The sequence below is a fragment of the Myripristis murdjan genome, chromosome 23 (assembly GCF_902150065.1).
Source record: "Myripristis murdjan chromosome 23, fMyrMur1.1, whole genome shotgun sequence".
Taxonomy (NCBI): Eukaryota; Metazoa; Chordata; class Actinopteri; order Holocentriformes; family Holocentridae; genus Myripristis; species Myripristis murdjan.
This window is the reverse complement of record NC_044002.1, coordinates 18,709,858-18,737,849: the sequence shown is the minus strand read 5'-3', so window position 1 is coordinate 18,737,849 and position 27,992 is coordinate 18,709,858. Positions and strand designations below refer to the sequence as shown.

The 27,992-nt window shown below is 42.0% G+C and overlaps 3 protein-coding genes across 3 annotated transcripts in view; 1 reads left to right on the top strand and 2 right to left on the bottom strand.

Annotated features, from left to right (window-relative positions):
- Position 1: 1 nt before the first annotated feature.
- LOC115354910 (protein LCHN-like) lies at positions 2 to 17,792 on the bottom strand. Its single transcript, XM_030045427.1, has 9 exons — positions 17,114 to 17,792; positions 14,760 to 14,859; positions 14,135 to 14,293; positions 8,730 to 8,886; positions 6,710 to 6,848; positions 5,914 to 6,045; positions 5,612 to 5,762; positions 4,633 to 4,701; positions 2 to 3,290 (listed from the first exon to the last, which is right to left on the bottom strand). Exons 1-9 carry the CDS (start codon positions 17,484 to 17,486, stop codon positions 3,095 to 3,097), a joined length of 1,476 nt encoding a protein of 491 aa, XP_029901287.1. The 5' UTR covers positions 17,487 to 17,792; the 3' UTR covers positions 2 to 3,094.
- Positions 17,793 to 18,762: 970 nt separating this feature from the next.
- On the top strand, positions 18,763 to 23,527 carry arl1 (ADP-ribosylation factor-like 1). Its single transcript, XM_030045431.1, has 6 exons — positions 18,763 to 18,905; positions 19,475 to 19,612; positions 20,422 to 20,503; positions 21,302 to 21,413; positions 21,986 to 22,164; positions 22,961 to 23,527. The coding sequence occupies exons 1-6, from the start codon at positions 18,815 to 18,817 to the stop codon at positions 22,989 to 22,991; spliced, it is 633 nt and encodes a 210-aa protein (XP_029901291.1). The 5' UTR covers positions 18,763 to 18,814; the 3' UTR covers positions 22,992 to 23,527.
- A 926-nt stretch (positions 23,528 to 24,453) lies between these two features.
- Positions 24,454 to 27,992, bottom strand: part of utp20 (UTP20 small subunit processome component) — a 34,175-nt gene continuing 30,636 nt past the window's right edge. The window contains exons 56-61 of the mRNA XM_030045419.1: positions 27,675 to 27,859; positions 27,224 to 27,295; positions 26,774 to 27,085; positions 26,528 to 26,654; positions 26,022 to 26,167; positions 24,454 to 25,345 (exon numbers count right to left, since the gene is read on the bottom strand). Coding sequence (XP_029901279.1) covers positions 25,190 to 25,345; positions 26,022 to 26,167; positions 26,528 to 26,654; positions 26,774 to 27,085; positions 27,224 to 27,295; positions 27,675 to 27,859 — 998 coding nt within the window. The 3' untranslated portion in view covers positions 24,454 to 25,189. The remainder of the gene's footprint in view (positions 25,346 to 26,021; positions 26,168 to 26,527; positions 26,655 to 26,773; positions 27,086 to 27,223; positions 27,296 to 27,674; positions 27,860 to 27,992) is intronic.

Below are 27,992 nucleotides of genomic sequence, written 5' to 3'. Positions count from 1 at the left end.
CCTGAACTGGATTCTCAGAGGTAATGCAATCCACAAAAAGTGATACTACCGCAATAAAAAGCTTTCTTGTTTTGTTTTTTTTTTGTTTTGTTTTTTTTAGCACATGTACCTTTTGGAGTTCATGAGCAGTCAGCTAGTAACACCAGAGGCTGTGGGGACCCGTATTCACAAAGTGGTTCAGTGACTTCTGCCAGTTTTCAGCATCACACTATTAGACTTGGGCCAATATCTAATAACATTGAATACTGCAGTATTCGCGGCCATATATTTTCCACAATATCATACAAGTAATCATGTGCATAGAAATTTTTGATCATGTGACAATTTTTTTGTGCAGTTCACGTATTAGAAACATTTAAGTTAAATTTTTGAAGCATTTAGAAGAAAATACAATTGATTTGTTTGTGTTTTTTTTTTTGTTGGGTTAGGTGAACACCCACACCCTCAAAATATTGTCATGTACCAACAATTCATATTTTTTTTTTTGTACCTTGCCCAAGCCTACATGCTACCATAGGAATTATTTTCAAAGCCACACACACTTAAAACAGAAGCTGCCCATCAATTTACATCTAAACCACAGGATGTACTGTTCGGCTGGGGTGAAAACCTGCGTTCTCTTGGGTTAATTAGGGAAAACACACACCTCTCTCTTCTCTCTTTGTATGGATGGAAGATATATTTGCATTTTAAGATATTGCGCTCATTTTATGAAATGCCAGATCAGGCTGCCAGTACATCACTTCGTGCTCTCTCATGTCTGTTCCCTGAGGCTCCCTGATTGAAAGGATTTCAGGCAGTTTCTGTAAGACTGTCACTTCGGCATCTCCGCTGTGCCGACACAACAACTGTCTGCTTCCCCTCTGACCTGCTGAACTGTTCCTGATCTACGGAGTTATATGTGCTGAAAAGTCAGAACGTCCTGCTTTAAGATTCGGGCCCCATTCCCCGATGACATGGGATCCTGTGCCTCTCAGAGCTGTCTCTTATTTGTGGCATAAAGTGAAGATCGGGTCAGGACAGGAAAGTTGGATCCTCAAGTGCAAAACAGTGTTTTGCTGTCCAAGGAGCTGAAAAGTACTTCTTCTCACACATTTGGCTTAAACTCGGTGTAAACCATAACTAAATTAATTTGGCTTAGCGCTCCTTTAAAGAGACAGAATTGTCCATGTCAGATGAGTTTGGGATTTATGTTGTTGATGCAGTCACACCACCGGGGCCTTTTGCATGACAAGATGTTTTCAGAGGGCTTTTTTCTTAAGTACTCAGGATATCGTCTTTCTAAACTTAACCTGGGAGGGGAGACACGTCTTGAACACATGTCACTACCTTAAAACTGCTGCTCAGCCCATGGTTTTTATTCATTTTGAACTAAAATCAAAGTCAGAGTGGGAAACTTTACCCAGAGGAGCAAACACAGTCCAGCCCCGACTGTCGTGTACTGAGATTCATATCATATAAATCAGAAAAACATCTTGGAAACAAATGGATCTCAAGACCCCAGGGGGATATAGTTTAAGTCTCTGTTCACATGTTGAATAATTCTAATTTTTCATTGACAGTCTTCTGAGTAGAGTTTCCTGCCCTGAGTGCGATCTAAATTCAAAATGGAGATACATTGCAGCAGAGCAGTGTTATTGACATCCAAACTATTTCCCTGAGATCTTTTCTCAAGATATCGGCTCTCCGTTGGTAAAAACCTCATCCAAACAACTCAGTGTATGCGACTAGAAGGGATCATCTCAACTTCGGAGCTCATTCCCTGAAGGCCTGTCTTTTCTGTGTGGATTCATGCGCTGAAAACACAACTGGACGTTTAAGATGAACATCGAGGTCAACCTGCTGCTTATTTATGTAACAGATTATTCCTGTGAACTAGCGGTCCAGCTGACATTCAGGGCAGATGCAATCCAATTCGGTGTGTCAAATGCCTCTAGCTGTCTGAACTTGGACACATAAATCTGATGTGTGCCACACACAGTCGGAGCTGTGTGCGGTCAGCCTCAACAAACTGTTGGGACATCATTATGAAAATCTTATTTGGTCAAAGCTCAGCTCAGGCCAAAGCTGTTGCTTATTTTATTCTTGACAAAGTGGGAAAACTGGCTAGGGCAAAATTCTTCTATTGCTCACTTGACGCTGCTTCAGGCAAGGTCAGTAGGCTACTGCCTGTTATCTGCAAGTGTTTTAAGTGCCACTTAAACAGCAATGCTTTCAACAACCACAACCGCTCGTAAAAAAAAACAAAAAACTATGACCTGCTACTAATGACACATGTTCAGTTTCGGGAAAGGAGGCCCTGATCTGGGACACTTCAAAAATGAGAAAATGTCTAAATCCAGCACTCAACACAAGGATAGCGACTGGGAAAAAGGCAGATCCCATGTCACACACACATGCCGACACACAGCACATAAATTACGAAATGGGATTATTATTTACAGGAAGGCTGTCGTTTTAACAGTGCATGTTGAACATCCATGAACGCCGAGGAGAAATTTTAAAAAGAGCTAGTTTCACAGCCCCTTTCGTTTAGTCCTTCAAGTTTTCCACTCTGTTGATTCAGAGACAGTAACACTTTCTCAGAGTATTGTTCCTGTCTGGATGTGTGAGGGATCCAGCAGAGTAGTTTAAGATGTGAACTGTTACCACACCCTTGGGTTTGGACCTGCTAGCCATGGCCTTCAAACACAGGTGACTTCTCACTTCCCTCAAAATCCTGCGGTCTTCTCCAACAGGCTGCCTGAAAGGACTCAGTTTCAGTCGGCTAAGCATGAGTAATCCATTTTAAGGGTGGGTTTGCCTCCGGCGGGCTGCATCAAGTGGAATTACTCATATTCATAACACAGGACAGTGGCCTTAATCCTGTCTTCTTCACTCTTTCCACGAGTTTAAGAGAGCAGAGCCACAGTGAAAAACAAAACTACAGGGATCGGATCTATACAATGAGAATTATGCAACGGAAAATCCTGGAGGCTCTAGCAGTCCTTAAGACTCCAAGAAGCCAAAACCTGGAAGTGGCTCAGGGCAGATTTGCCCCCCTCCCTTTTTAAAGCCAGTAGTGATGAAAGGCAGATAGCCAGGCCGCCGTTTCTCAGCTGCAGCAGAGCTGGTCTGAGACCAGCAGGGTGTCATAGCCGTAGATCTCCAGCAGGTGCAGCAGGAAGAGCCTGTCTCCGTGGGGGTCCAGGCCCATGGCCCGCACGCTCTCCTGGGTCAGGGTGGGATCTGGGCTCCCCGCCACCTCACTCAGGGTCTGGAAAATCCTGTTGTTCTGCTCCAGGAAAAACCTAGGAGAGTTCAGAGGACCAAGTCACTTACTAGGTTTTTCTCTAGTGAGGCTTTATGACTGATGTGTGTGCTTGCATGAGCTTGTATTTATGTCTGTTTCTATTCTCTTTCTTCTTAGAGAGAAATGTACAAGTGAAAATATCTATTTACTGCATATTATTAGTGATGTTCTTTTATGGGTGTTTTTTTTTTCTTGTTTTGCTCTGTTTTGCTGTGAGGCACATTGAGCCTCACATACTGGGTTACATATGCTATGTGAATAAAGTTTGATTTGATTAGTTTGGGTATGAAGGATGTTTCGATCCTGTGATTGCCCTTTACCACAGTGAATGTCATGCCTTTTTCCCCCATGTCTTGTGTTTAACAGTTGCAGTGTGGTTATTTTTACTGTGGATTTTGGTTGATTGTGAGATTGGCACCTGTGTGTCATTCACACAGGATGTATAACACAAGAATAAACCTAACATGCTTAAGACAAACCTGCTTTGTAAGCTTAACTTACAAAAATGCACATTATGAGCCGTTGTCGGTGGAAAGATATTGAATATTTGTACTGGCCTCAAGAGAACATGATGCATCGCATTGCAGAGTTAAAATATGTTTGTTACTTTTAATAATTCAAATTTAATTGCAATGGCCTGTTTCTTTTTCTTGTTCAAGGTCTTGGATTCACTTTATTTCCCCACAGCCTCCTTGAGTATTTTATGAAATCCGAGAAGCGCAATGAGAATTTACTACAATTTACTAATTTGCGGCCACGAGATATAAATCACTCCCTCAATTTAATTAACTTGTTCCCACTTTTTGACTGAGGTGGTTTCTCTCTGAGGCGAAAGGTCACCTCACCTCCCCATAAACATATTCCTATAAATAAAACAAAATTTGTCATTGTCATTTATGTCTTTTACTCAGTTTTGCCATTTTACTTGTTAACAAAACATTTCATGTGTTACCATATTAGTCTTCTTTAGCTGGTGAAAATTTGGGAATAAGTTAGTTAAATTGAGGGAATGTGTTCTAAATTGTGGCCTCAACATTTTATGCGTTTCATGGCTTTATAGAACTGCAAATATAACTCAGTGGAGGGAGACATGGTGGTGTGGGGTGTAATAATTAGGGCAATTATGAAAACATTTGGCAGAGGGGAAGGGATTTCCTCAGCTTCATTTCCTTTTTCATTCAATTTGAAGCTAATTAGACCATCACTGGCATCACAGAGGTGGCCACTATTCTGCCTGCGATCCGCCTACAGGGATCAAGTTGTCTGTCTGGTTTGTTTACTGTGGTTTATCACTCGTTTATCACTTTTCTGTCTGCTAAATTGAAATATTCTGCACTTACAAAATAAAGAGATCCTCTTCGCTGGACACACAGTCTCCGTTCTCCTCCTGGGAGTAGAGCAGCATCTGCCTGCAAAGACACACGCATACACATTTACTTTGTCTGCTCTTTTCTGTTTTTCATATGTAACCACACACATTTGTTGCCCAGAATCCTGAAATTTGGCGATCAAATAGTTATAATGAAGATATTCACTGGAGGCTTGATATTTTACAGTTGAACAATAAATTTCTTAGGACAATCCACAGCTCCATCTGCTCAGCTGTGATTGGCTGCTCTGCCAGCTCACTGCAATACAGACTAGTGGAAACAGAAGAATCTGCTGGACTAACTGTTTAATTATAACTGTTTTGAAAGGATTTCAAGGGCTTTTTAGTGCAATATGTTCTGTCTTTTTTTACATTTGCACAGACACTGCTAAAGCTGTGATGGCCTAATGCTGGCTACTAATTTCAGTCAGCTGATATTTTGGTAGTTGAAAAACATAAAATTTGTTTGTGTGTACACAAATCCACCAGTGTATGATCTATGATAAGAAATGTGTACTCAGTTGTGTACACAGCATTTCATAAATCTTTGAATAAATGTATCCGTGGATGTTTCCACCTGTGTTTGTATGCAGGGTTGTGTTGTTTGATAAAAAGCTGTAATAACTGGATGGGTGAGGAAAAAATTAGTGTAGTATTTGTTGTATTTTTTTTCCTCATACCTCAAACCTGCTAAACAAGGTTTTTCATTCAACCTGTTGTTGTATTGTTTTCACTTTTACCAGCCACAATGCTTTATACAATAATGAAAAACTCAATTTTTCAAAACCTAGATTAAGGAATATTCACCGAGCAAAGTGGTCAGCTAAAAAGTTACTCAAAGTTACAAGAACTTGGCTGTTGGCTAGTTTCTGAGCCCAGTAACTATGAGTGATGCAATACAGATGCTATGAATGTAACAGAGCTGTGGTGGTGGCTGTTTTGTTTCATACCTCTGCTCAGTGAGTTTTCGATACTTGTCCCTGTCTGCAGCGCTGAGGCGCAGCAGAGGCTTCAGGCCTTCTCTGCAGGTCTTTACATTCTGATTGTCCACGTACACATCGTACAGATCCTTCTTCTCCTCAAAGATCTTCTCAGTAGTGCCTAAACACAAAAAACATCAGCACTAAGTCCTGGTGTTGTTTAAAAGCCTCTGAATCAGTGTTCAGACCACCTGACACTAAAACTCTTAAATGGAACCAAAAACCCTGTCTTCTGTGGGCGTTTGACCAGGTGTGGCCATGTTTCCACTCACACGCTACGTAGGCCAGCTCGTTCTCCAGGGCACTGATGTCGGCCACGTTGACGTAGAAGAAGGGGCGGAACTCCGGCACGGCCACGCCCACCCCGGGGATGGAGATGTTTGCCAGGCAACAGCAGCAGTACACTGAGGACATCCACGGAGAAACCATGCGTGGGTGTGGGGGAGACAGAGAGAGGCAGACAGAGTGAATGTGTGCATTTATGAGCAGTGCAAGCTTAAAGATGCAGACCAACTGCATGCACACTGAACTGAGATCGCCCCACCTTCAAGAATAAATAATGAATGCTACATAAAATCAATAAAAAATACAAGGATCTACACATACAGAGACATGAGACTGAAATGTCTGAATGGGCTTAAAGGACAATGCCTATAACATTATTTAAACCTGAATTTATAAGCAAAAATGTGTTATTTCACAGACACTTAAATAACATGAGATGCATTTTTTGACATGGGTGCCCCTCATGGAAATAAAATCCTGAACCCTAGTAGAATTATTAGGAATGAAGCCGGAGCCGTGCTCTACTCCTTGAACTACAAAGATTTAAATGAAGGATATCATTAAAAATGACTGTAAACCCATTTTGTAAAAAGCATCTACTGGAAATACGTCAAAAACACAAATGATTGGATCTTAAAAAGCAGAACTATCTGGTCGGCAAATGTCTTAAGACGACCCTAAATTAAACATGGTATTCTAGAAATCATTTAGTAAGATTAGCTGTTACCTTTAAAAATTCATATCTCAGATTGGGGATGACACTTGACAGCAGTTGTGGCTCACCTCGGTAGCAGACCACTCCCACCGGCGGAGGGGAGAAGATGAGGATGCGTCTCCTGAGCAGAGCCAGTTTCCACAGCACCATGATCTGCTCCCCAAAGAAGCGGATGAACTGGGACATGCAGCCTGCCGGGTGCGTGATCTGGCCAGGAGGTTTGGGAACACAGACACACACGGGGTCACTGAGTCGCCTCACAAAATGAATAATCTTGAATGACTTGATAATCCCAATTACTTTGCTACATGTAATCACAATTACAAATATGATCATGATTATTAAAGTCCCCCTTCACACAAAAATGTATTTTTCTTATGTTTATGTTCTCTAACATGTCTAAGCTTGACTAAACTGACTTATATCTGTGTAAAGTGTGTACTAGAGAGGTGTTTTCACACTCCTGCAATGAAGGTGGAGGTGTGAGTTCACAGACCTAAAATCTGAGATTCAGACGGACCCCCAGCTAGATTTGGTACATCGCAAATCCCACAGCCAGTCCTGTCAACTGACTGAGAGGTGTTTTGCATATCATTAGCATAAGCTCTGCTGGCCGTGGCGCTGGTGCTGAACTGCTGGTGGAGTTTTGTTTAAAAAAAAAAAAAAAAAAAAAAAGAAAAGAAAAGAAAAATCAACACGACCAACTTAAAAGCGGCTGCTTCACACGAGCAGTATTAGTGTAACTAAGAGAGTCACTGAAAAAACCCCCCACACATTTTCATGTTCAGATTTTAAAATTTGGCACAGCGTTCAGGACAATCTCAGGACAGGACCTCCAAATTTGGTGAACAGAGGCGGTGTGCGAACAGGCAGGGGCTGGGCAGCAACTATTTACATATTTTATTACATAGATCTCCGCATTTTTAATAAGGGCAAAGTTTAGACACATGGCTCCAAGTGTGTGGTAACTGCAGACGGTGGAAGGAGTCAAAAAACGAGAAAACAAACAGATATGGAGCTCTGCCGGAGACAGGTGGGGTGCAAGGGAAAAAGAAATTAAAAATTAAACAGGTGTTAGGGGAAACACGGTCTGAATTCTGAGAGAGACTGACATTAAAAATATCACTAACATGAGATGGATGCTAACAATCATCTCCAACCATGGCCTCATTTTTCACAATTAATCTCATAATATTGATGTTTGGAAATGCAACATGTAGAATGTTTTACCATGATTTTAGTTTTGTTAATCTGAAAAACAAAAGTATTTTTATGCACCGTCTCCTCAATTATTATTTTAGTGTCTAAAAGTTGCTTGAAGTTCAAAGTTTTAATATTACTGATGTATTGTAGAATATAATTGTCAATATTCTACAATTATTAAGGGTGACTAAAATTAGATTAGTGTGTGAGGTATACAGAGAGCTTGGATTTTGGGCCTTTGTGTGGGCAGGCATGTTAAAGTTCATTTTATTTAAAAGTTTATTTAGAGCCCCAAATCGCTATTTACAGACTCAGAGGGCTTAACAGGCCCACAAGTTTACAACACACAAAACAAGATGACACCCCCTTACTTAATCCTCATATCAGGCAAGAAAAAACTCCCCCGAAAAAAACTGAGGCATGCATGATGTTTCTAAATATGCACTTTCAGCATACAGTCGACCACAGTTTGCCATTTGGACAACGCTTCTCTCCAAAACGCCTTACTATGAAGACATAAATCTTTAGCATGAGGGAAGGATTAAGTATCTATTTTAAGCTGCTACATGATGAGTTCTCTAGCCAGTATCTACATCACAAATTAAGTATCTCTGTCACCACAGGAATAATCTTTATCAGGAATGGATTAGTAATCATCATCAGTGCAGCCCGGTGCAAGTAATAATTGCTTTTGGCCATTGTCCAGATATTCATAAAATCGTAATTAAAATCTTCATTAGAAAAGGAGAATGATAATATTGGCGCATGAAGGGCCACAATATGAAAAATGGTGTTTACGGCACTGAAACACTGCAGTCGTCACAGAGAGAACCAGCACCATGACCGAAACTGTCATGGCTCTGGCGGGGAAAGTGCCCCTCTCACCTTCATTTCAGGGTGCATGCTGTGGTTGAGCGTGGCTCCCCAGGCAGTGGCTGGACATGCAGTGACAACACCTTCACCACTGGGGGGCAGAAGTGCTCTCTTGTCCTCGTAGAAGGCCTCCAGGGGAGAGTAGTGGCCCGGCGACTGGAGCTGGAGCCTGAGGGGGGGAAGAGTACACACAAGAGGAGATGACAGTTCAGCTGTTTTTGAGCTGACACGGCTCCCGCAGGATGAAAACGGGGGATCTTTGAGGCCAAGCATTTCTGAAATTTGACCAAAAGATGCTTGGATGTTTCACTGACCCCTGGATCATGCAACCTGCTCAACTTATAAACCTTCAGCTGATGCCTATCTGGTTTTTAATGGATTCATTCATTAAGGATCTCTATTATCTGACACACAGGCAACAAGCTAGTCATCCTGGAGGCCTCAAAACCATAAACTTTATGGTTTTCTCATTATAAACTTAATGCCATAAAGTTTATAATGTACTAATTAAAGGAATTAATGAATGAATGAAATAATGACACTTCAGTTCACTTTTACTGCACATGAGTGAAATTCAGCTTGCTGCAATGCACAATAAAAACATAATCTCCACACAGCAACAATTCAAATACAAAAATATCCATACAAGTGCAAAAGATGAATGGTGACTCACAGAATGTGGAAAGCTGACTGCAAAATACACTTTACGCACAAAGTCGAATCTTATACATCTATTTAAAAAAAAAAAAAAAAGTCAAAGTCACCAAAAGTGCAGTAGCAAGGTCACTGTGTGACAGCGGCAGTGTGCCGAGCCAGGAACCTGCCAACAAACCAGCAAATGTATTCACCCATACGCTGAAGACACGTTTAAAAATATACATTTTGTACCGAAATGACGAGAGGACTTGATGAGACCTGCTGGCAAAACGCCTTGTTGCTGTATAGAGATATTAAACGGATCTAAATATGAAACAGTGTGAGGCCTTTAATGTGCAGAGCGATACGTTCATCTGTGTGTGGAAAATTGTTGCAGCTGAGCAGAGCGCTGCTCTACACAGGGAATGCACCGCATGTGCTACAACCAAAGGCACTGATCTCCCTCAGAATGATGCAGAAACTGTTTAAAAAAGCAAATTCACAGCCTCCTTTCACCACACAGAGAGACATTATGCTTCCAAAACAGAGAAATAAAAGGTGGAATGCATGTGTGCACCTCTGTTACTAATCGTCACATAACTCTATTGTGGAGCAAAACCTCAGCTGCAGCCCATTGTAATACAAATTAATTTGCGCTGGCCTAGAAACCCTCATCCAGCAACAAAAGAATGAAACGATGCAAGGCCACCAGAAAGCAGCCGACTGTTGCAGACGATGTGCGTTTCAAAATGAGAGATTTTGATCATTATAAAAATGTGACACCTACTCTGACAAAACCTGTTGACAGCAGAACAAGAAATTATGGCACTTTTAAAAAAAAATGACGATTAAGTCCTCAGTGGACAAATGATGACATTTTACAGTCTGCATCATCTATGATTTAGAGATGTCAGAGGATTAAGAATAAGTCTGTTTTTGTGGTGGATAAGGAATTAGATAAATAGTAGGAATCACAAGAAGCCACAAAGTACAATATGACCACAATACTGGAGCCAAGATGCAGTATTGTTTTTTTTTTGTTTGTTTTTTTTTTTTTTTTTTTTAACAATTTGCAATATTGAAATACTATCACATTAGTATTTTTGGTAAGATATATTCATATAAATATTGTAACTTTTTAACTAACTTTTTAAGACTGCATGTTATAAAAACCAAAACTCTATAATCTAATAAGATCAAGTTTCATGAAATAATTAAAAATAGATACTTGGTGTCTACATAGATATATTGTTTGGCAAAATATTGCAATACAACGCTATATAGGTTGTATTCCCTATTATTCTCAAAACAGCATGAACATGAATTTTGTGTTGACAACCAGAGAGTGGCCTAAAGTGTTAAAGGATTGGGTTGAGGGCTGTAGGCACTGATCTACAATAAAAAAAAGTATAGTATATTATATTATACATCAGTGGTTGTATGTAATATGAAGTTTTTTGGTGTCTCTCTGTTAGTTTAGCGCCAAGGAACACACTGATAACGAACTTGAGGCTGGGATTTCTCTTTGCTAGAAGTGTCTTAATTTGTCCTTCCACTTTCAGCCACTTAGCATTTCCCTTTGAAACTGCAGAGATCTGCTGGCTGCACACGCCAAGAGAAGACAAATAGCAGACTGAAATTCAAAATGAGAGAGAGAGCGAGAGAGAGAGAGAGAGTGAGAGAGAGAGAGAGAGAAAGAGAAAGCGAGAGAGCGAGAGAGAGAGAGAGAGAGAGAGAGAGAGAGAGAGAGAGAGAGAGAGAGAGAGAGAGAGAGAAAGGCAAAGTAGCCATAAATTCCTAAATATCTCATGACCTAAAATGAGCCCTTTATTGGAAAGGGATGACTGCCGGAGCATTTAACAAATACCAGGGAGATATGCAGAAACTAGAGCGCGTTATATGGGCACCGATGACTAAGGAGCATGACCAGTGTGTGACACGAGGCCAAGCAGGAGTACGGCGTGGGAAACCACGGAGGAGGGAGAGAAGAAAGCAGGGAAAGCAAAGGGAACCGGGAGAACAATATGGAAAGCACTGCTCAGGAGGAAGTGTGACAGGGATGTGACAAAGCACGATGGATAACACCAAAGTCCAAAAACCAATGCTAGTCCACAGGCTAGCATAACTATTAATGATGGTTCAAAATTATGAAAGTGTAGTGTTACTGTAGGAGACAGCTTCGAGAGAGAAAGGGACGCAGGGAGAGATGAGAACAAGAAAAAGAAAGGAGATCAAACAAGCCTACACTATGTTGTCCCTCAATAAATAATTCAGTGCAACAATAATTACAATTTTGCAGCATGTGGGAGACAAAAGTCTTGATTTTATGGAGGTGATTTTATGGAGGTGATTTTAAGTCAGCGCTTTATTGGAAAATTAAATGGCAGTGCTTTAAAGCAGGAGGGAGATGTGCTTGTTTAAGAAAAGCTTTGCGGTTGCACAAATGTTCTGCCAGCCGGAGAACTTCTATGTCCTTGAATATACAGACTGTGCCATTATGGAGGTCCTTCATGTGCATAAATGATGTCTAAACTACTTGGCAACAACTGTAGCAAAAAGATACTTGAAAAAAAAATGAGTGTAAGTCCGCTCAGTAACATCAGAAAGAGTGAATAATCTGTAATAATCTGTAAATAAAATTTAAGTATAGACTGAGAAAAATCAGCACAGTGAGCCACAGCAAAGAGCTTGCTTTTGCCTTTGTTTGCTACCGAGAGGGAAAATGTTAGTGTGAACATTTGAAAGAGGGACTAAGCGTGTGCACATGAAGCAAAATATTCACAGGTGTGCGACAAAAAACTGCAACCAGTGAGGAAAAACAGGACAGTGTCTACACACAGCATTAACTGACTAATAAATAATAGTTTTACTTGCTGACGTGGCAACGCTTTGATCGACAAGATCTTTCACAAGCAAGTGGAGAAGCAGGAGAACAAACACTTCTTACAGAGGCAATAATCAAAAGACAGTTACTCGCGCCTTCTGGCCAAAGCCAGCATGAAGACCACAAGATGGCAGCCACAGGAGAAAAAAAATGAGTGCTTTTCAACAAATGAAGACAGTGTCAGAAAACATACAAGCAATGCCTCTGGTTAGGGTTAGAGCTAGGTCTGTTGAGGGTTGGGGTTAGGCTGGAGCCGCAATGATCTGCAGTGTCCATCAGTCAACATCTATTTTTAACTGTTTTTCAATCAGGAGTGAATACATGGACTTTGACAAATTTCTAACTGTGGAGTGACTGATCAGTGCAGCCACAGCTTTAGGGTTCAGGTCAGGGTTAAGTCTCCCTGCCTTATCATTCAACTGGACAGCTGCACAAAGAGGCACTGTGCAGGGACTGTAAAGACCCACGTCCAAACTGCACACGAGGGCCCAGCCCAAAGGATGAGACATTTTCCCCAGTGAAGCAAAGTGATGCAGCAAGTGCCTTGATCCAAGATAAGAGATGTAGAAACTTAATGGAAGACGGTAGCAGGTTATCTGAAGATGTAACCTTGTCGTAGCCCTCCCCAGGGCACCGCCAGGGATAAGATACTTGGAGTTCAAGCAATATTGAACATTTCCTAGAGCAACTGACCACCTACAATTGCTGGAGTACGTTGCCTAAGTGAGAAATTCAGGAATCTTCCATACCTATGCATTTGACTGGAAAGGAAGATTTTTATCTGTTGAAATGGTGTCCCTTGGTTGAAGTGAGTAGCCCTGTAGGGATGAGTGGCTTTCATTATAGTCAATAAATCTTATGCGCCACAGCCGGTGCAGTCTAACCCAAGTCCTAGAGCCCCATGTCATGTCCATAAGGTTGGTTACGGTAAGAGTTAATGGTTGGTATAGTTGTGGGTTAGGGTTAGGGTTAGCCTCAAGTGCACAAGTTGCTGGGAAATATCATAGCATCACTGTGCACTGTCTAATTAGAAACAAGGTTACACAAGGAATGAATCCTGTCAGTCAGGGCTGGCAGGTTAAAACTGGTTTTAATTATTGGAGAATTTCCACAGTGCTAAAAATCTATTTAGCCACGAGCCATGCAAAAGAAACTTGATCCAATGGACAAAAACAGATTACATGACTGTCTTTTTTTTGCCCAGTAACCCAAACTAATGATCCAGGGGATTGTCAAAGCCTGAGCCTGTGGGCCTCGCCTCAAACAAAGCTTATAAAAAAGGTGCCTACCTGGCATGGCTCTATTCCTGGATGGGTATAGGATCAGGTAGCTGCTATTTGATCTCACAGATATTCAACAATTGAGATAAGCCAGCCTAATACTGCTGTTCGACATAACTTCAAACTGCATGCAAACACATAAAAAGGACAGACTCCAAAGAGATATATTAGTTTGTCTGACGATGGGTAAGCAGGAAAAACAGAACAATTCCTCAGAACTATCTCTGAAGCATCTTTTAACCAAATGACAGATATTTAGACTACTCTGCAAAAGCAGGACCATTTTCTTTGTTAGAAAAAGACTCTCACCGTGAACTCTGAACAGAAGCTGAGATAAGCTACAACAGCACAGATTGAAATAACTGAGGTGGTTTTCTGAAATGTTGTGTTTTCAGTTTTGCTGATTAGTTTTCTTAAATGCCAAATGTCAGTGTTTTTGGTTTTCTTATTTTCTGTTCTAAAATGTTGTGGTATTTTGCAGCTCATGGCCACCGAAGTTTATTCTAAAGCCTTTCATGACCACTGAAAACTTCTGATGTAGGTTTTTCACCACAAGTAAAGGCTGGATCCATGCGTACAGCCAGACCGGCGTGTTTCAGATTGCGAGCTCCTCTTACCTGACCTGGTGCTCCAGGAAGCTCATGTAGCGGTAGAGCAGGGTGTAGGAGGGGGACAGGATCCCCACCGACTTCATCCTCGCCCCCCTCTCCACCGCGCTCTCCACCGCCATGTTGGCAAAGCAGGCCAGGCCGAAGTAGCAGCCCTTCCGGAAGTAGCTGTGGACGGAGGGGAGACAGGCCGAAAGAGAGGGAGAGAGAGAGAGAGAGAGAGAGAGAGAGAGAGAGAGAGAGAGAGAGAGAGAGAGAGAGAGACGAACGAAGGCATGAGTCACGCCAGCAAAGGAATTGGCCAGATGGCTGTGCTTTTTTTTTTTTTGCCAGGCAACGCTGTCTGTTGTTCTGTCCTGCCAGGAAGAGGACATGGGGATGCATCCTAATACTTTCCAGTAGCTTCCTCCCCTTGGCTGCACCCTTCAAGTCATAAAGAAAATTACCCCCCCACTCCCATAAACACCCACACACACACACACACACACATAAACACACAATCCTGCCCCCTGTTGTGCAACCACTTTATTCATTATTAACTACGCTACAAATTCAAATGAGTGAAAACAAAGGGAGGAGACTCAACAGCCTATCCAGACCTTGTTTAAATACACACACACACACACACACTTACATGAAGTCTGTGGTGACTCGGTGAGAGCCGCTGGCAATGGCTTTGAATTCAACTCCCTCCAGGTCCATATCCCTGGGCAGACACCACTCTAACATGTTACCTATCACACACACACACAAAGAGTTGTTATCAGACACATTTAGGGTTAATATATTATCATTACTTCATTTCACTGCGTTTAATCAATGACGCAGGCCAACTGGATTCCTTGGAATTTGTTATGGGTCAATTGAGCTTTGACACTCAAGCAGCAGCTGAGCAAATACAGGCTGACAGGAGCGGGTCAACAGGGAAAGGTGACTCAGCTGGTGTGGTTTTCAGCATAAATATTAGCAATATGTATCAGTTGGCAGAGACACTGCAAAAAAAAAAAAAAAAAAAAACTCAGGTCAAAAATCAGCCATCACCTCCTGGAAACCAGAGCTTGGCTACAGGCCTGTTATCGACCACTAAAACTACAAGGCACCTGTTGATGGATACTAGCAATGCTCTGATATGATCTTTTCACAGTCAGCATCGACTTCAAGTATTGAGTGTTAAGTATCAGGCAGTGCCAAATATCTATCCAATCCACTGCTTTTACTGAGCGGTGCACACAAACCATTTTTTAAAAGGTCACTAAGCAACGCTGATTGAGGTGTAATTATTTCTTTTTTCCCTCACAGAGATCTGACATCGCTCTATTTCTGAGAAAATCAAGTGTCTTTGCTTTGATTTGTGATGTTTCATGTGGACTTCAGAGTATTGCAGACATTTTCCCAATGCAAAAATCCAGTTTCATCCTGCTTTAAGCCTGATAAAAAGCATTAGCACTGCAATCTTGATATTAAGCCTAAGTCTGATTGCTGCAGTGGAGCATAGGCTAAGAAATATTCTAACTAATACAATGCAAGCCTTATTTGTTAGTGGGTTGGGTTGGCCCTGACCCTAAAAGAGACTTTTGAATTCAATTTCCTGTTATAATCCATTAAAAGACAGCATAATTGACTTTTAAAGGAAAAATAGATTGCCTTATATCATCATATATCATCATTCTTTGATTTTCAGGATGGTTTACTGGATGATTAAGTGTTGTAATTTACTTTTTCGACCCACACTTCCCCTCGGCCTGCCTCGTCAACTTCACCTCACGAGTTCCAACATTTCTTTTCATCTCATTTCACCTCCCTCTCGTTCTTAATTAATTTCTCCTTGTGTGGATGCTGAGCACGAGTGCAAAGTGATTTGTCCTGAAAGAAGAGCCCGCTCAAGGACTAACGTCAACACACTCACTGTTGATGTTTTAGATAGCTGAAACAATATTTGCAATCAAGCCTACATTGCGACAGTGGTGGAAATACCTCAGCGTATCTTGTCATCTTTATTAAATATGATAAGAGTAAGAACAACACACCTCCAGATAGTCCACAAAATGCAAGGCACATCAACAGCTTTAAACAGTGTTTTAGTGTGTCGATTCTTCCTTTAAGTGAGCACTTACTGTCTGTAACATCAGATCACTAATGAACTGAAACCACTGATGATAGAAGCATAATTGGTGCATTTCTAATATTATGACTGGGTCTGGTAGTTTTAGCACAGTATATGCTCAGAAATCATCTGCCTAATTGCAACCTGAGTCCTTTTTGTGAGCTTAAAAAAAAAAGCCCCTGTCAAACTATGTGACACACTGGTGCTGGGTGCTCTTCTCTTTATCAGTGACACTCCTATTGAACAAATAGTCACTGAACGATGTGATCACACGCTGTTCTCCCGGTCTTGAATCTGATGTGCTGCAGACTCACAAGGTGCCCCAACTCCACCCTTTAGGAAGAGCTCAGTATAGCATTCAGAACAGGTCGCCTCTCTCTCTCTCTCTGAAACATCCAGGGATTTTGATTGATTGAGCCATCTAGGTGAGTAACCTGATCGGCTGCTATTCCACAGGGGCTCACCCTGTCTTTAAGATAGCCCTCATAAAAAATGAATAGACCTTGTCTGCAGAAAAAAAAAAAAAAAACACCACATGCTCTGTTTCAATCCCAGAATTTACCTTGGCACGGCTGATCTGTGCTTATGCTAAAAGAGAAGGTGCAGAGGCTTTGGGGAATTTCAGCAGACATAATGCCACACCTGTATGCCTATACTGTGACTCCTGCAGACTTCCTATAGCACCTATACATGCACTCTTCATTTTGGGCGTCAGTTGCATTCAGTGTTGCATTAGGCGAGGCTGGCCGCCTTCATTTGAGTTTCCCCCTCTTCTCTATCTTGCCTAATAAGACTACATTTATGCTCATTTTCTCAATATCATGCCATACTCCAAGTGGTTTAATGTGGTTATGATAATTACTGTTGCATATTTTCTGTCCCACCTGATCTGGTGTTGAATGTTACCACAAAGACCGACACAATCTGGTCCTTCTCCTCCCATTTCACCATCCTGTTTTCCAGCGACACCTCTCCGGGTGCTGATCCCGAGGGATGCTCGTCTGTGTCGGGACACGGAGCATCCGTGCCCGCAGGGGTGATGGAGGTCGCAGGCGGGGCGCTGCCACTGTCTGTGTCGGAGACAGACCTGGGACCCCCCGGACTGGTGCTCCACCCAAAACCCGGCACGGTGCATCCTAATGCGCGGCTGTTTGAGGGGCTCGACAGCCGGTCCTTGTCGTGTGCGAGTCCGGGCTTCTCCGCGGACGGAACCTCTTCCCAGTCCAGCAGAGGAGCTCGGTCCGACCGCTCCACCATCACGGCGGCTCAGCCTGTCAGCGGTCCCCGCCTTGTCTCACCACCGATGCGAATGATGTTTCAGCCGACGGGCTCCGGGTCCATCCGTGGGTTAATTAAACCTCTAATTAATCAGAGCATGGGAAAAGTCACTCTAACCTTGTCGGGTCGGCAGCATGCATTCTGGACCTGATTATACGTAGCCGCCTTCAACTAGACGGGGTTTCTAGTTGTAGTCTGGGGTGCTCATAAATTTGATGCCGTTGAGAGGGCAACTCCTTCGTTCATTTTGGGGCTGCGTTCAGAGAAACGTCAACCGTTACCGTCTCACCTCCGGCGTCGAGCAGCAGCAGTGGCGAACGTTTGAAAACACTCAGCCGTTGGTCCGTTGAACGCAGCTCTAATGTAATCAACGGAATCAACCTTACCAACCGGAGACGTACTTTCCGTTAAATTTGAGCATGTTTAAAAAAAAAAAAAAAAAAAAAAAAAAAAAAAAAAAACTTAGCAACGTATTACTAATGGTCTCCGAAATTATTCACGTTTTTTTATTCGAGTACATTTTCTCCTCCGTTTGAATATATTCAAGTCATGTTACATACATTTTGCCATTAAAAAGTTGCTGTAATTAATTATATTTGAGTATGAAAATAATATCAAAATAAAGTGCAGTCAATTACAGTGAGCGACAAGTAGCAAAATTCAGAGAAAACATACAAACGAACGAACGAACGAACGAACGAACATTCAATGTTTTCTATCTTTTTGGAGTGAATCTGAAATGTAATTTAATAGTTTTTGTTAGTTTGTAATTTTTTTTAGTTGTAAATGTTCAATAGTGGTCAAATATATATTTTTTTAAAAAATGGAATCTTTTAAAATGTAAAAGGAGGATTTTTTTTTTTAAGTCAAGCCATTTAATGGATATAATATTTACCCAAAATGATAATCAAAGTAGTTATGTAAGATTCATCTGCCTGAAAATTTGAGTTGTTAAATATGAGCCGTTGTGAGCGTGAGATCTTCGTCTAATTCTTTTTTAAAGAAATTATTCTGTGAATCAAACCAAAAAGAAATACTATGAAAACAATCTATAAACACATGTTCAATCAGAAAAAGTGCATCTGTTGCTTATAGTTGGGAAGAACTTAACTTAACTTGAGCAAGACGGTTCCTGTGTACAATCTTGAACACACGCCCATTTATTTTATTTGCAAATATATATTCAAGAGGTAACAGAAGCATAGTTTACCACTTTTTTATTTAAATTTGTTTAAATGGTATTTTCTGTTTAAAGCCCTTATTTTGAAAGTGTTGAATGCTGCGAGACGGAATCCGGGTGGCGGCTCATGACGCGAGCAGCGACACGTCAGCCACGCGGAAGAGGAGCTCAGCCGCCGCAGCACCGCCGACACCAGGACCGCAGTCTCTTCGAAATGGGTGCGTATCTTAATCACGGCTGAATAAAAATGTATGTTTCTTCTCTGCCTGACCACATCTGTCCATGTATATGTGTGTTTTATACGACATCACTCTCCTGTCTGCACTAACCACGCGAAATATAGATGAGATGGAACCTACAAGCTAGCAAGGTAGCAGCTACAGCTAATGTGGTTAGCTATTTACATTTGGCACGGCGTGCTTTGGGCCAGTTAAATATTTTACATTTTGTCCTAAAGTGTTAATTATGAATGTCCACCACTGGGTACTGAGCTTACTAGTGTTTCAGTACAACCTGAAGCCCCCAGACAGTGTCGTCATGGTTACTGTTTTTGCAGCTATGCTAAGCTAACCCAGCTAACCTGCTCGACCACTTGAGTGAGACAGTGGCCAGCTGATGTGTTACCAAACCCTGGTGTGTAAATCAGGAAATGAAGCGGCTTGCTTGTCAATTGTTCTGTTCCAGAAAGCTTATTCTCTGGCTTTACTTTCACCAGCTTGACGTGAGTTTTCCGCATCCTTCTCTCTCTGTTTTCCCTCTTCCTCTTCCTCGCCTGAATGATCCGCAGGTGGTTTCTTCTCCAACCTGTTCTCTGGCCTGTTTGGCACCAGGGAGATGAGGATATTGATCCTGGGTTTGGACGGTGCTGGAAAAACTACGATCCTCTACCGGCTACAGGTCGGAGAAGTGGTCACAACAATCCCCAGTATGTACAAGCTTTTTCACTTTTTTTCTGGTCTATTGTTTTTTTTTTTTTTTTTATATAAGACCTATCCTGGAAAGACATATACATCATATAAGTGGTGTTAGAATAAGCCATTCAAACAGCTAAGGAAACCACTAAGAAGATTTATGTTTTTACAATTCAGTTTTGTTTTTATGACATTACAAATGACCAGTGATCATCAGACACCTGCAGTTACATGGAGATACTTAAAAAAAACTTCATGCATGTTGTTCACATTCCTCTCAGCTGGAGGTTCAACACACTTTTTTTGATCAGAGAAGCAAGAATGCTGGCTCCGTTTTATTTTCTGCCTGTTTGATAGTTTTGGTGAAACTCCAGTCTCTTTGCTGCTGATTAGCATATTGAGACATCAGTCAAATACGTTGAGGGGAAAAAACAAAAACAGTATTGATTATTGCACTTGACTGCTGTAAATCTGAAGATGCTGCGGTTTCCTATCAAAGGAAAGATATCAGATGACATACCACACAACGTATTCTGACAAGCCTTTCATCTGTACAGATATTTGATCTGTGCAGATTGTAAGATTTAACTATTTATTTCATTCTTCCATTATCATTTGACTTCTACTGCTTGAAAGTAGAAACTGTGTCAAGAATAAAGGCTGCGTCTGCATGTACTACAGTCCATGTCACAGTCGCAGCAATCAGCAGAAAATTTTTCTTCCATCACAATTTGCGGCTCTATCTATAATTACATTACAGCGGTGTTATTAAACTCTGCTCGCTCTGCCCTCACTGTGCTTGTTTGGATTTCTCTGTGTGCAGCCATCGGCTTCAACGTAGAGACAGTGACATACAAGAACCTCCGGTTTCAGGTGTGGGATCTGGGAGGCCAGACGAGCATCAGGTAGGTAGCAGAACAAGAAGAAAATAGAAGCCTGTTGTACTGGATGCAAATGTGTGGAACTGCATGACTCTGAAACACAATGCTGCTGAAAAATACATGTTTAAGTTAACTTTTCCAAGGATACAGAGTTAAAAACAGAACTGGATGAAAGTAAATACAAACAAAAAATATCAAGCGTTTGAATATAGTAGGATGTGGTGAATCTGTAATATTTCACTTTGATAGATTTTGCACAGAAGCTCATCAGGAGTTTGAGTTGTTTCTTGTAGGAACATTCAGCTGGTACCACTTTCTTAATTTTTATTATGAAACTGTAGCCTGGAAATCAAAGCAGCACATCTACAAACAAGAAGAGAAATCTGCTTTTGGTGTTGAACAGTTTGATTTTGCTTTCTTCCCGTGGCCTGAGATGTGTATGTTAGATCCCAGGAGGTTGCCAGTGATGTAAAAGTAATGAGTGTTAAGCAGATCAAGTGGTGGTGTCTGACTGCTCTTCATTCAGTTTCCTCACCTGTTCATCATCTGTTGCTCTTGGTTTCACCTCTTCTCTCCTTCCACTTCTCCCATCCTCTTGATCTTCACCCCTCTATTTTTTAATCTACCCTTTTCCTCTCCAAACCCTTTCTTTTTCCTTCCCCTGGCATCTTATTTCCTGTTTCCTCTTTTGTCTCCACACTGAAAAACCTGTCAAACCACTGTCATTATTTGTTCCACCCCCATCCACCTATCCCTTACCTCTCTCTCCTCTGTTTACTTTCTCCCTTTAACTTTACCTGTCTGTCTCTCTGTGTCCACCAGGCCCTACTGGCGGTGTTATTACTCCAATACAGATGCAGTCATCTATGTCGTCGACAGCAGCGACCGCGACAGGATGGGCATCTCCAAGTCTGAGCTGGTGGCCATGCTGGAGGTGAGCGGGCTACATCTTGACATTTTCAGTCTGGTCTGACCTGGTAATATTTCTTTAGTAACTCAAACTGAGCTCAGGTGGGGCTTTTCATGAAGCTTAACATTAATTTTTCAACCAAAGTTATTAATAGCATTTTGTAATACTACAGCTGCACTATGAAGGATTTATGTTTATGTTGAAATACAAATACAATTACCACCTTGTATCACAAAGAGGGGCGGTAATGAAGAGCATCATGCCCCCTTTGCCCACAGTAAGTGATTAATTGAAACGTAAGAGTGATATACAAATATTCCTATGCAACACTGGGATGCATTTCGTCCAGAGAAACCTTGACTGACACACATTAAATGCTTTGCCTCTTGTCCGTTTGGTTTCCTTTGGTGTAGAGAGGCAGAAACACTTGATAAATATGATCATGCTGGGTGCAGTTTACTGATGTAACGCTACACCATTTCTTGGTACTGAAACTTTTTTTCAGCTACCTTTCCCTGCCGTTTGGAGTTGCTACAATGCAAGGTTGCTTAAGTGTTGCTGAAAGTATGTTTTTTTTGGCTGTGTGCTGTGTTCAGGAGGAAGAGCTGAAGAAGGCCATCCTGGTGGTGTTTGCGAACAAACAGGACATGGAGCAGGCCATGACGCCCACTGAGGTGGCCAATGCCCTGGGCCTCCCCGCCCTCAAAGACAGGAAGTGGCAGATCTTCAAGACCTCGGCCACCAAGGGCACAGGCCTTGACGAGGCCATGGAATGGTAGGGCCCAAGTTAGGGATTTATTAGTTCCTAGAAAATAGATTACTTATTAAAAATGAGGGAAATTGTACTGGAAATATGTCAGTCTCCATGCAACTGAAAGTAACTTCTGAAAATAGGGTAATAAGGAGAAAAAAAATCTCACCGTCAGTTTTGATCAAGCCAAATTAGAAATGTTACACGACAATGTGGCGAATGAGAAATTTACAGGGTGTACATAAAGTCGCTTTACAATTTAACAAATTTATTACAAAAGCAAATGAACGGAAAAATCTGTGGAAGCACATCAAGACAGTACTCTATTTCTTGCCATGTTCGCTGTAGCATAGCCTCATCAGTGGTGGCAGTGGCATCAGTGATCTTTAGCTTCAGGTCGTTGATGTCCCATATCTCTGTTCGATACACGATATCTTTAACATAACCCTGTAGTTTCACTGAGTCTGTGTATCCAATTTTGTTTCAGTAAACCACGATACACATTGTGCCTTTTCTTGAGGAGTAGCCATTTTTTAGGGGTTAATTTAACACAACCTATTTCATCAACAGGGTACCTGAAATACCCAAATGCAGTGTGATTAAAAACTTTGATAACCACTGAGTACATAGAGCAAATCTGATAAACGTATCTCATCAATTGCTTTTGTAATAGATTTTTTTAATTGTAAAGAGACGTTGTGGACACCCTGTATTACAGCAGCTCACTCAGTTGTATTCCCTGTGATATTGCCCAACATGTCTTCTGCTTTTCCTGTGTACCGAGGCTGATTTTATATTTGCTCTCCGTCTCGCCTTGTAGGCTGGTGGAGTCCCTGAAGAGTCGGCAGTAAAGACTGGCACTCAAACACACACACCATACAATCTGTGTATATACTCCTGACCCTTGACCCCTCCGTATGAAGCCTCCAGTCTGAGCCCCCTTCAGGACCAGTGACTGCACTCCTGAATCCCAAACCTACCTGAAGCCTTGACCTAAAACCTTCCTGATGCCTAACGCCTTTCAAGCCTGGGACTGAGAAGCAAAGGCTGCAGTAACATCTGGACTGGACACTCACACACACACACTCACACACACACTACCCCTTTGTCTCTGTATGTGTAAAGGTTAGATAGCTGGGGGATTGCTGTGATGAATGAGCAATCCACCAGACCGCATGTAGTATATCCACCTTTTTGTATGTTTGGGAAATGCTCACCTTTAAAAAAAATCATTTGATAACTGAACCTGTTTCTGTATTCCTACAAACAGAAATTTTATGTTAAATGTTGGACATTTTATGATGCAGTTTGTTATAGTGTTAGCACTGAAATAATTTATCAAGTGGATTGAGAGGGATCAATAAATGAAGCTCCTTTTTGAAAAGCCCTTCTGTGGCGTTTTTGGAATCAGGTGTCTTTGTTGGACACCCAGAGGCTCGTTGTTCTCCTTGAAGGAAATGGCTCGACACAGGTGAACCGCTGGCTTGTATTGTTGTTGTTTAGCCAGAAAACCATTAGCGGCTCACACGTAACAATGTTAACGAGAAGAAACCTGACAGAGCGCCCAGCAGGGGGCAGATTCCTGCTGTGACAGCATCAATTTGACAAATGTCAGGCCCATTCCTGACCTGAGCAACCAGAGAAGAGGACATCATCGCTGAGAAGCTATTGCCAAGTTATTAGACCGAAATTACTGACATTATATGGACTGCTGGGTTGAAATGAAATAAATATTGAGTTCAAGTTTTCCACTTAAAATTCATCTTCTGATAAAATTACTCTTGGTACACAATTTGCAAACTTCTGCGTTACATTCAATATTTTACTTCTGGAAATGCGTCAGTGAAGATAAATTGGCTCCACAGTGTAAAAAAATAACTGCTGTACGCCCCCTGGCTGACCGAAGTGTTACTGCAGCCTGAGCTGGTTTTGTACTATAGTCAGGCAGACGCAACCTCTTGTATTTCTACTGTTTCTTTTTTGTTGGTTCCTCCATTTACGTTTGCGTGGTTTGACTTTTTTTTTTTTTTTTTAAATCATCTTTTATTAGTGATGGCCTTTTCCCCATTGAAAATCCATTGAGTGCAGCTTTGGCATGTTAAGTAATTTAGTTACTGAACACTAAATGTTTGATTGTATGCTCAAAGTTTTATGATCACATATTTATATTTGCTTGTACAGTGGAGATGATTCACAGTAAAGATTGCCATCGGTGATTGTACCATTTTGTCATCAAGACTTGTATTTTTAATTTGTGGTGCCAAAGATGACTTGTCCGGCACTGCAGCAAGGTGTGAATGTCATGACAAATCATCAGTTTCTATCAGATCTGTTTAATTAAAAAAACAAAAGTTGTACATTTAGCTCCACAATATATAAACTTCAAAACTATTCTCCACTCAGTTGGCAAAATAACAAAAATGGAGCTCACCTTAGCACATTCTTTTACCTGCAGTTAATATTAATTGATAGCAGTGTCACAGGAGAAGCTGTTTTCATCTTCCAACATGATGAGTCATTTCTGCATCATTTTATACACAGGGATGCTGGGTCTCCAGTGAAGAAAAGAAAAGATGCATTACACCGAAATCATTTTGCATCAACAGCTGGGGTTTGCACAATATCCTTATTAATTGTGGATCTTAACCCCGTTTATGCACATGGACCAAATCCCACAAGTCAAACACCTGCTCTGTGTCTGCTGGTCTGATGTGATGTTGGCTATGTTGACTAACATATTTGCAAAGTTATAAATGTCATAACAGTAACAGCCATAAAGACAGACTAGTGGCAGTTTTGGAGGTGCATGGTTCACTGTGCAAGTCTATGATATGTAAACGCATTATTGAGTCCTTATGATTTTCCTGTCTTCCCAATCCTAACCAATATTAATGTTTTTGACCGATGGATGACTTGACAGGAGAATTATTTGTAGACCAGGTCATCAAATTTTAACACCACCACCAGCAGCCTGGGGAGCTCACATCCCCGCTTAGTGTCCTCGATCTGCAAACTCAGCGCTCTGCCACGTCCGAGTGTCCCGACACGCTCACTTCACCATGGCCAGGTCTTTGAGCGCGTGGCTCCTGTGCTTCTTGGCTTTATATCCGGGCCGAAGGAACTCGATCTTCCTCTTCTTGGCTTCGATCTTGTTCTTGTGCTTCTTGAGCTTCTTCTTGGCGGCGATGTCGGGGTTCGTCACCGCCTGAGAGACAGATGAGGGAGAGCAAAGGACAAATGTAAGGCGAGCGAGGAACAGAAGGTGGGACGCGCTGTTTGGTCCAAGGATGACAGGGATTTTTGTCTGTGTGTGTGTGTGAGTGTGTGTGTGCTTCAGAAATTTCCCCCAGGGCCTTTTTTTCTTGGCAGGGTGGACCGGTCAGTGCATCAGCATTCAGAGCAAAATGCTGTCAAGTTTGTCCACTGGAAGACAGACTTACTCAGCTCTTTTCAGAAGGCCAGGAGTTTGTTCACACAGAGAGGCCGACTCAGCCTACTCACTGTAAGAAACACAGGCGTGTGTGTGTGTGTGTGTGTGTGTGTGTGTGCACATATGACCTGCTTTGTGTTTGGCATGTGTTTGGAAGTTTAAAAAAAAATTGTGGAATTATATTTTGGATAATGACTTTACAAACCCACAAAAGAACAAATAACTTTCAAAACTAATTATCCCTGTACAGAGACTGGGTTCTTTATAGCAGATATTAAGATATAGGTAAGACATAGTAGTAATAGTGAATAATGGTGAGTACATAGAATAATTAACATCTTCACTGACAGATTTACAGATTTTAAGTTTTAAGTGAAGTGGGGTAAAAAGTGGTTACTCTGCTGTGTGTGTGTGTGTGTGTGTGTGTGTGTGTGTGTGTGAGTGTCTGTACCTGCATGGCTCTCTGCCGTTTCCTCACTGCTCTTCTCAGTGAGAACTCCTTCTGCACGGCGGAGAAGGCCAGGGAGAATCTCTCCAGGCCCACCTGTCTCTTCAGCAGCTCGATCAGCTCCTGCGCCAGGTTCTTCAGCGTGGGATCTGCACACAAACCGAGGGCAGAGGTTGGCATCGCTTTTTGGGAATTTCTGCTGTTTAGCATTCATAGAAGCTCTGGAGTGGATGACTACAAATGTTATCATCACCATTACCCACAAAAATATGCTCTTTTAAATGTTAGCTGGTTATTTAATGATTTCTTTTCATAATAGAAACCATCCCGAGCCATGAAAATGGTTCTGCATTGGTGATGTGAAATTTCAGAAATCTCTTGAACAACCCTGAAGATTGAGGATGCATTTACAACTAGGAGGTTGATGTGAAGGGATTTTTCAAACATGCATTTCTCCTCCCAGATGACGTGGATGTGACAGGCGTAAAGGGTCCGGTAGGACTAGTCACCTTGGTCTGCGTAGGTGCTGTCCAGCTCCCTGTACAGCGGAGCGATGATGGTGGTCAGGTACGGCCCGAGTCGGTCCTTGCCCAGGTCCATGGCGATCGCCCCCAGGAACTTAAACACACATGTTCTCTGTGGGGCAGAGAGAGGGGATGAATGTCAAATTCACAGTCTTGTGTCTTATTTTATCACTAACTTTGAGTGAGCAGTCAACAAGTAAAACTGAACCCCCGGAGAGAGAGTGTGTGTACCTTCAGGGGGACTTTGGGAGTGTTGGCCGCCTCTCTCTTGGCCATCAGCGACAGCTTCTTCATCAGCCACATGAGGGAGGGAGGCCGGTCATCCTTGTCTTCCTCCTCCTCTTCCTCCTCCTCCTCCTTGTCCTCTTCTTCTTTCTCCTCCTTCTCCTCTTCATCCCCCTCTTCCTCTCCCTCCTCTTTATCCCCATCTCCGTTCTCCTTTTGCTCCTCCTCCCCTCCGTTAGCATCTTGGGAGGAAGTGATGTCAGTATCAGGGGAAATGAGGTAGATCACCTTGGCGACGAACAGCAGGTTTTTGATCACCTTTGGGCAAGACAGGAGACAACACGTTCAACTCTCATTTGATGATGCCATAGCTTCTCTGTGGAAGATGTATTAAAAGTCTAAATTATCATTAATTTAGTCTGGACGCTCAGCTTTTACCCCAGAGGGTTTGTGTACCTGCTCTCCTGACGCCGTGTCGAGGAACTTGGACTGGAGCTGATGGCAGAAACTCAACACCAACTCTCTCATCTAGAGGAAGGAAACAAGGAAAGACAGGAGAAATAAACAAGGGAAAGAAAATGTTTTACTTGATAAGTGCCATTTTTTAAATACTTGATTGATACTTGATCTTATTATCTTTTCTAAAGATTTGTTTCATTTTCTTTTATATGTTGCTGCTTCTGTCTTTTTAAATGCCTACTTTACTGTCTTATTTTCTGTACTGTAAAGCAATTTGAGCTGCATTCTATGACATGAAAGGTGCCTTATAAATAAAGGTAATAAAAAAAAACACGGATAGAGGCAAAAAACAGAAAGCTAGAACAGACTAAAACAGGTAAAGGACAACACTTAGCCGTCTCGTGATACTGCAATGTCCAAAATTCCACATGACGCTCTTCAGCCTCACCCTCTTGTCCAGGTTTGTTGTGATGAAGGTCGTGGCCACCTGCTGGGGCGAAGCGCTGTCTCCGTCTCCTCTCCAGGTGGAGACCAGCTGCTCGGGCTGGTGGGCTGCAAACAGCTGGCCAAAGAGCTGAGAGGACGTCAGCCACACCCAGCAGTGAGGGTAGCGCAGGTGGGCTTCGACGTGACCTGCAGGTGCAAAAATAAATAGGAAACAAGGTGTCACAGATGGAAAGCCAACTTCACTGTTCAGTATTGCAGAGAAGATGCAAGGGAATGATGGCAGCTCAGTCGGTGGATACCAGTCTATAATTTTCTGTCT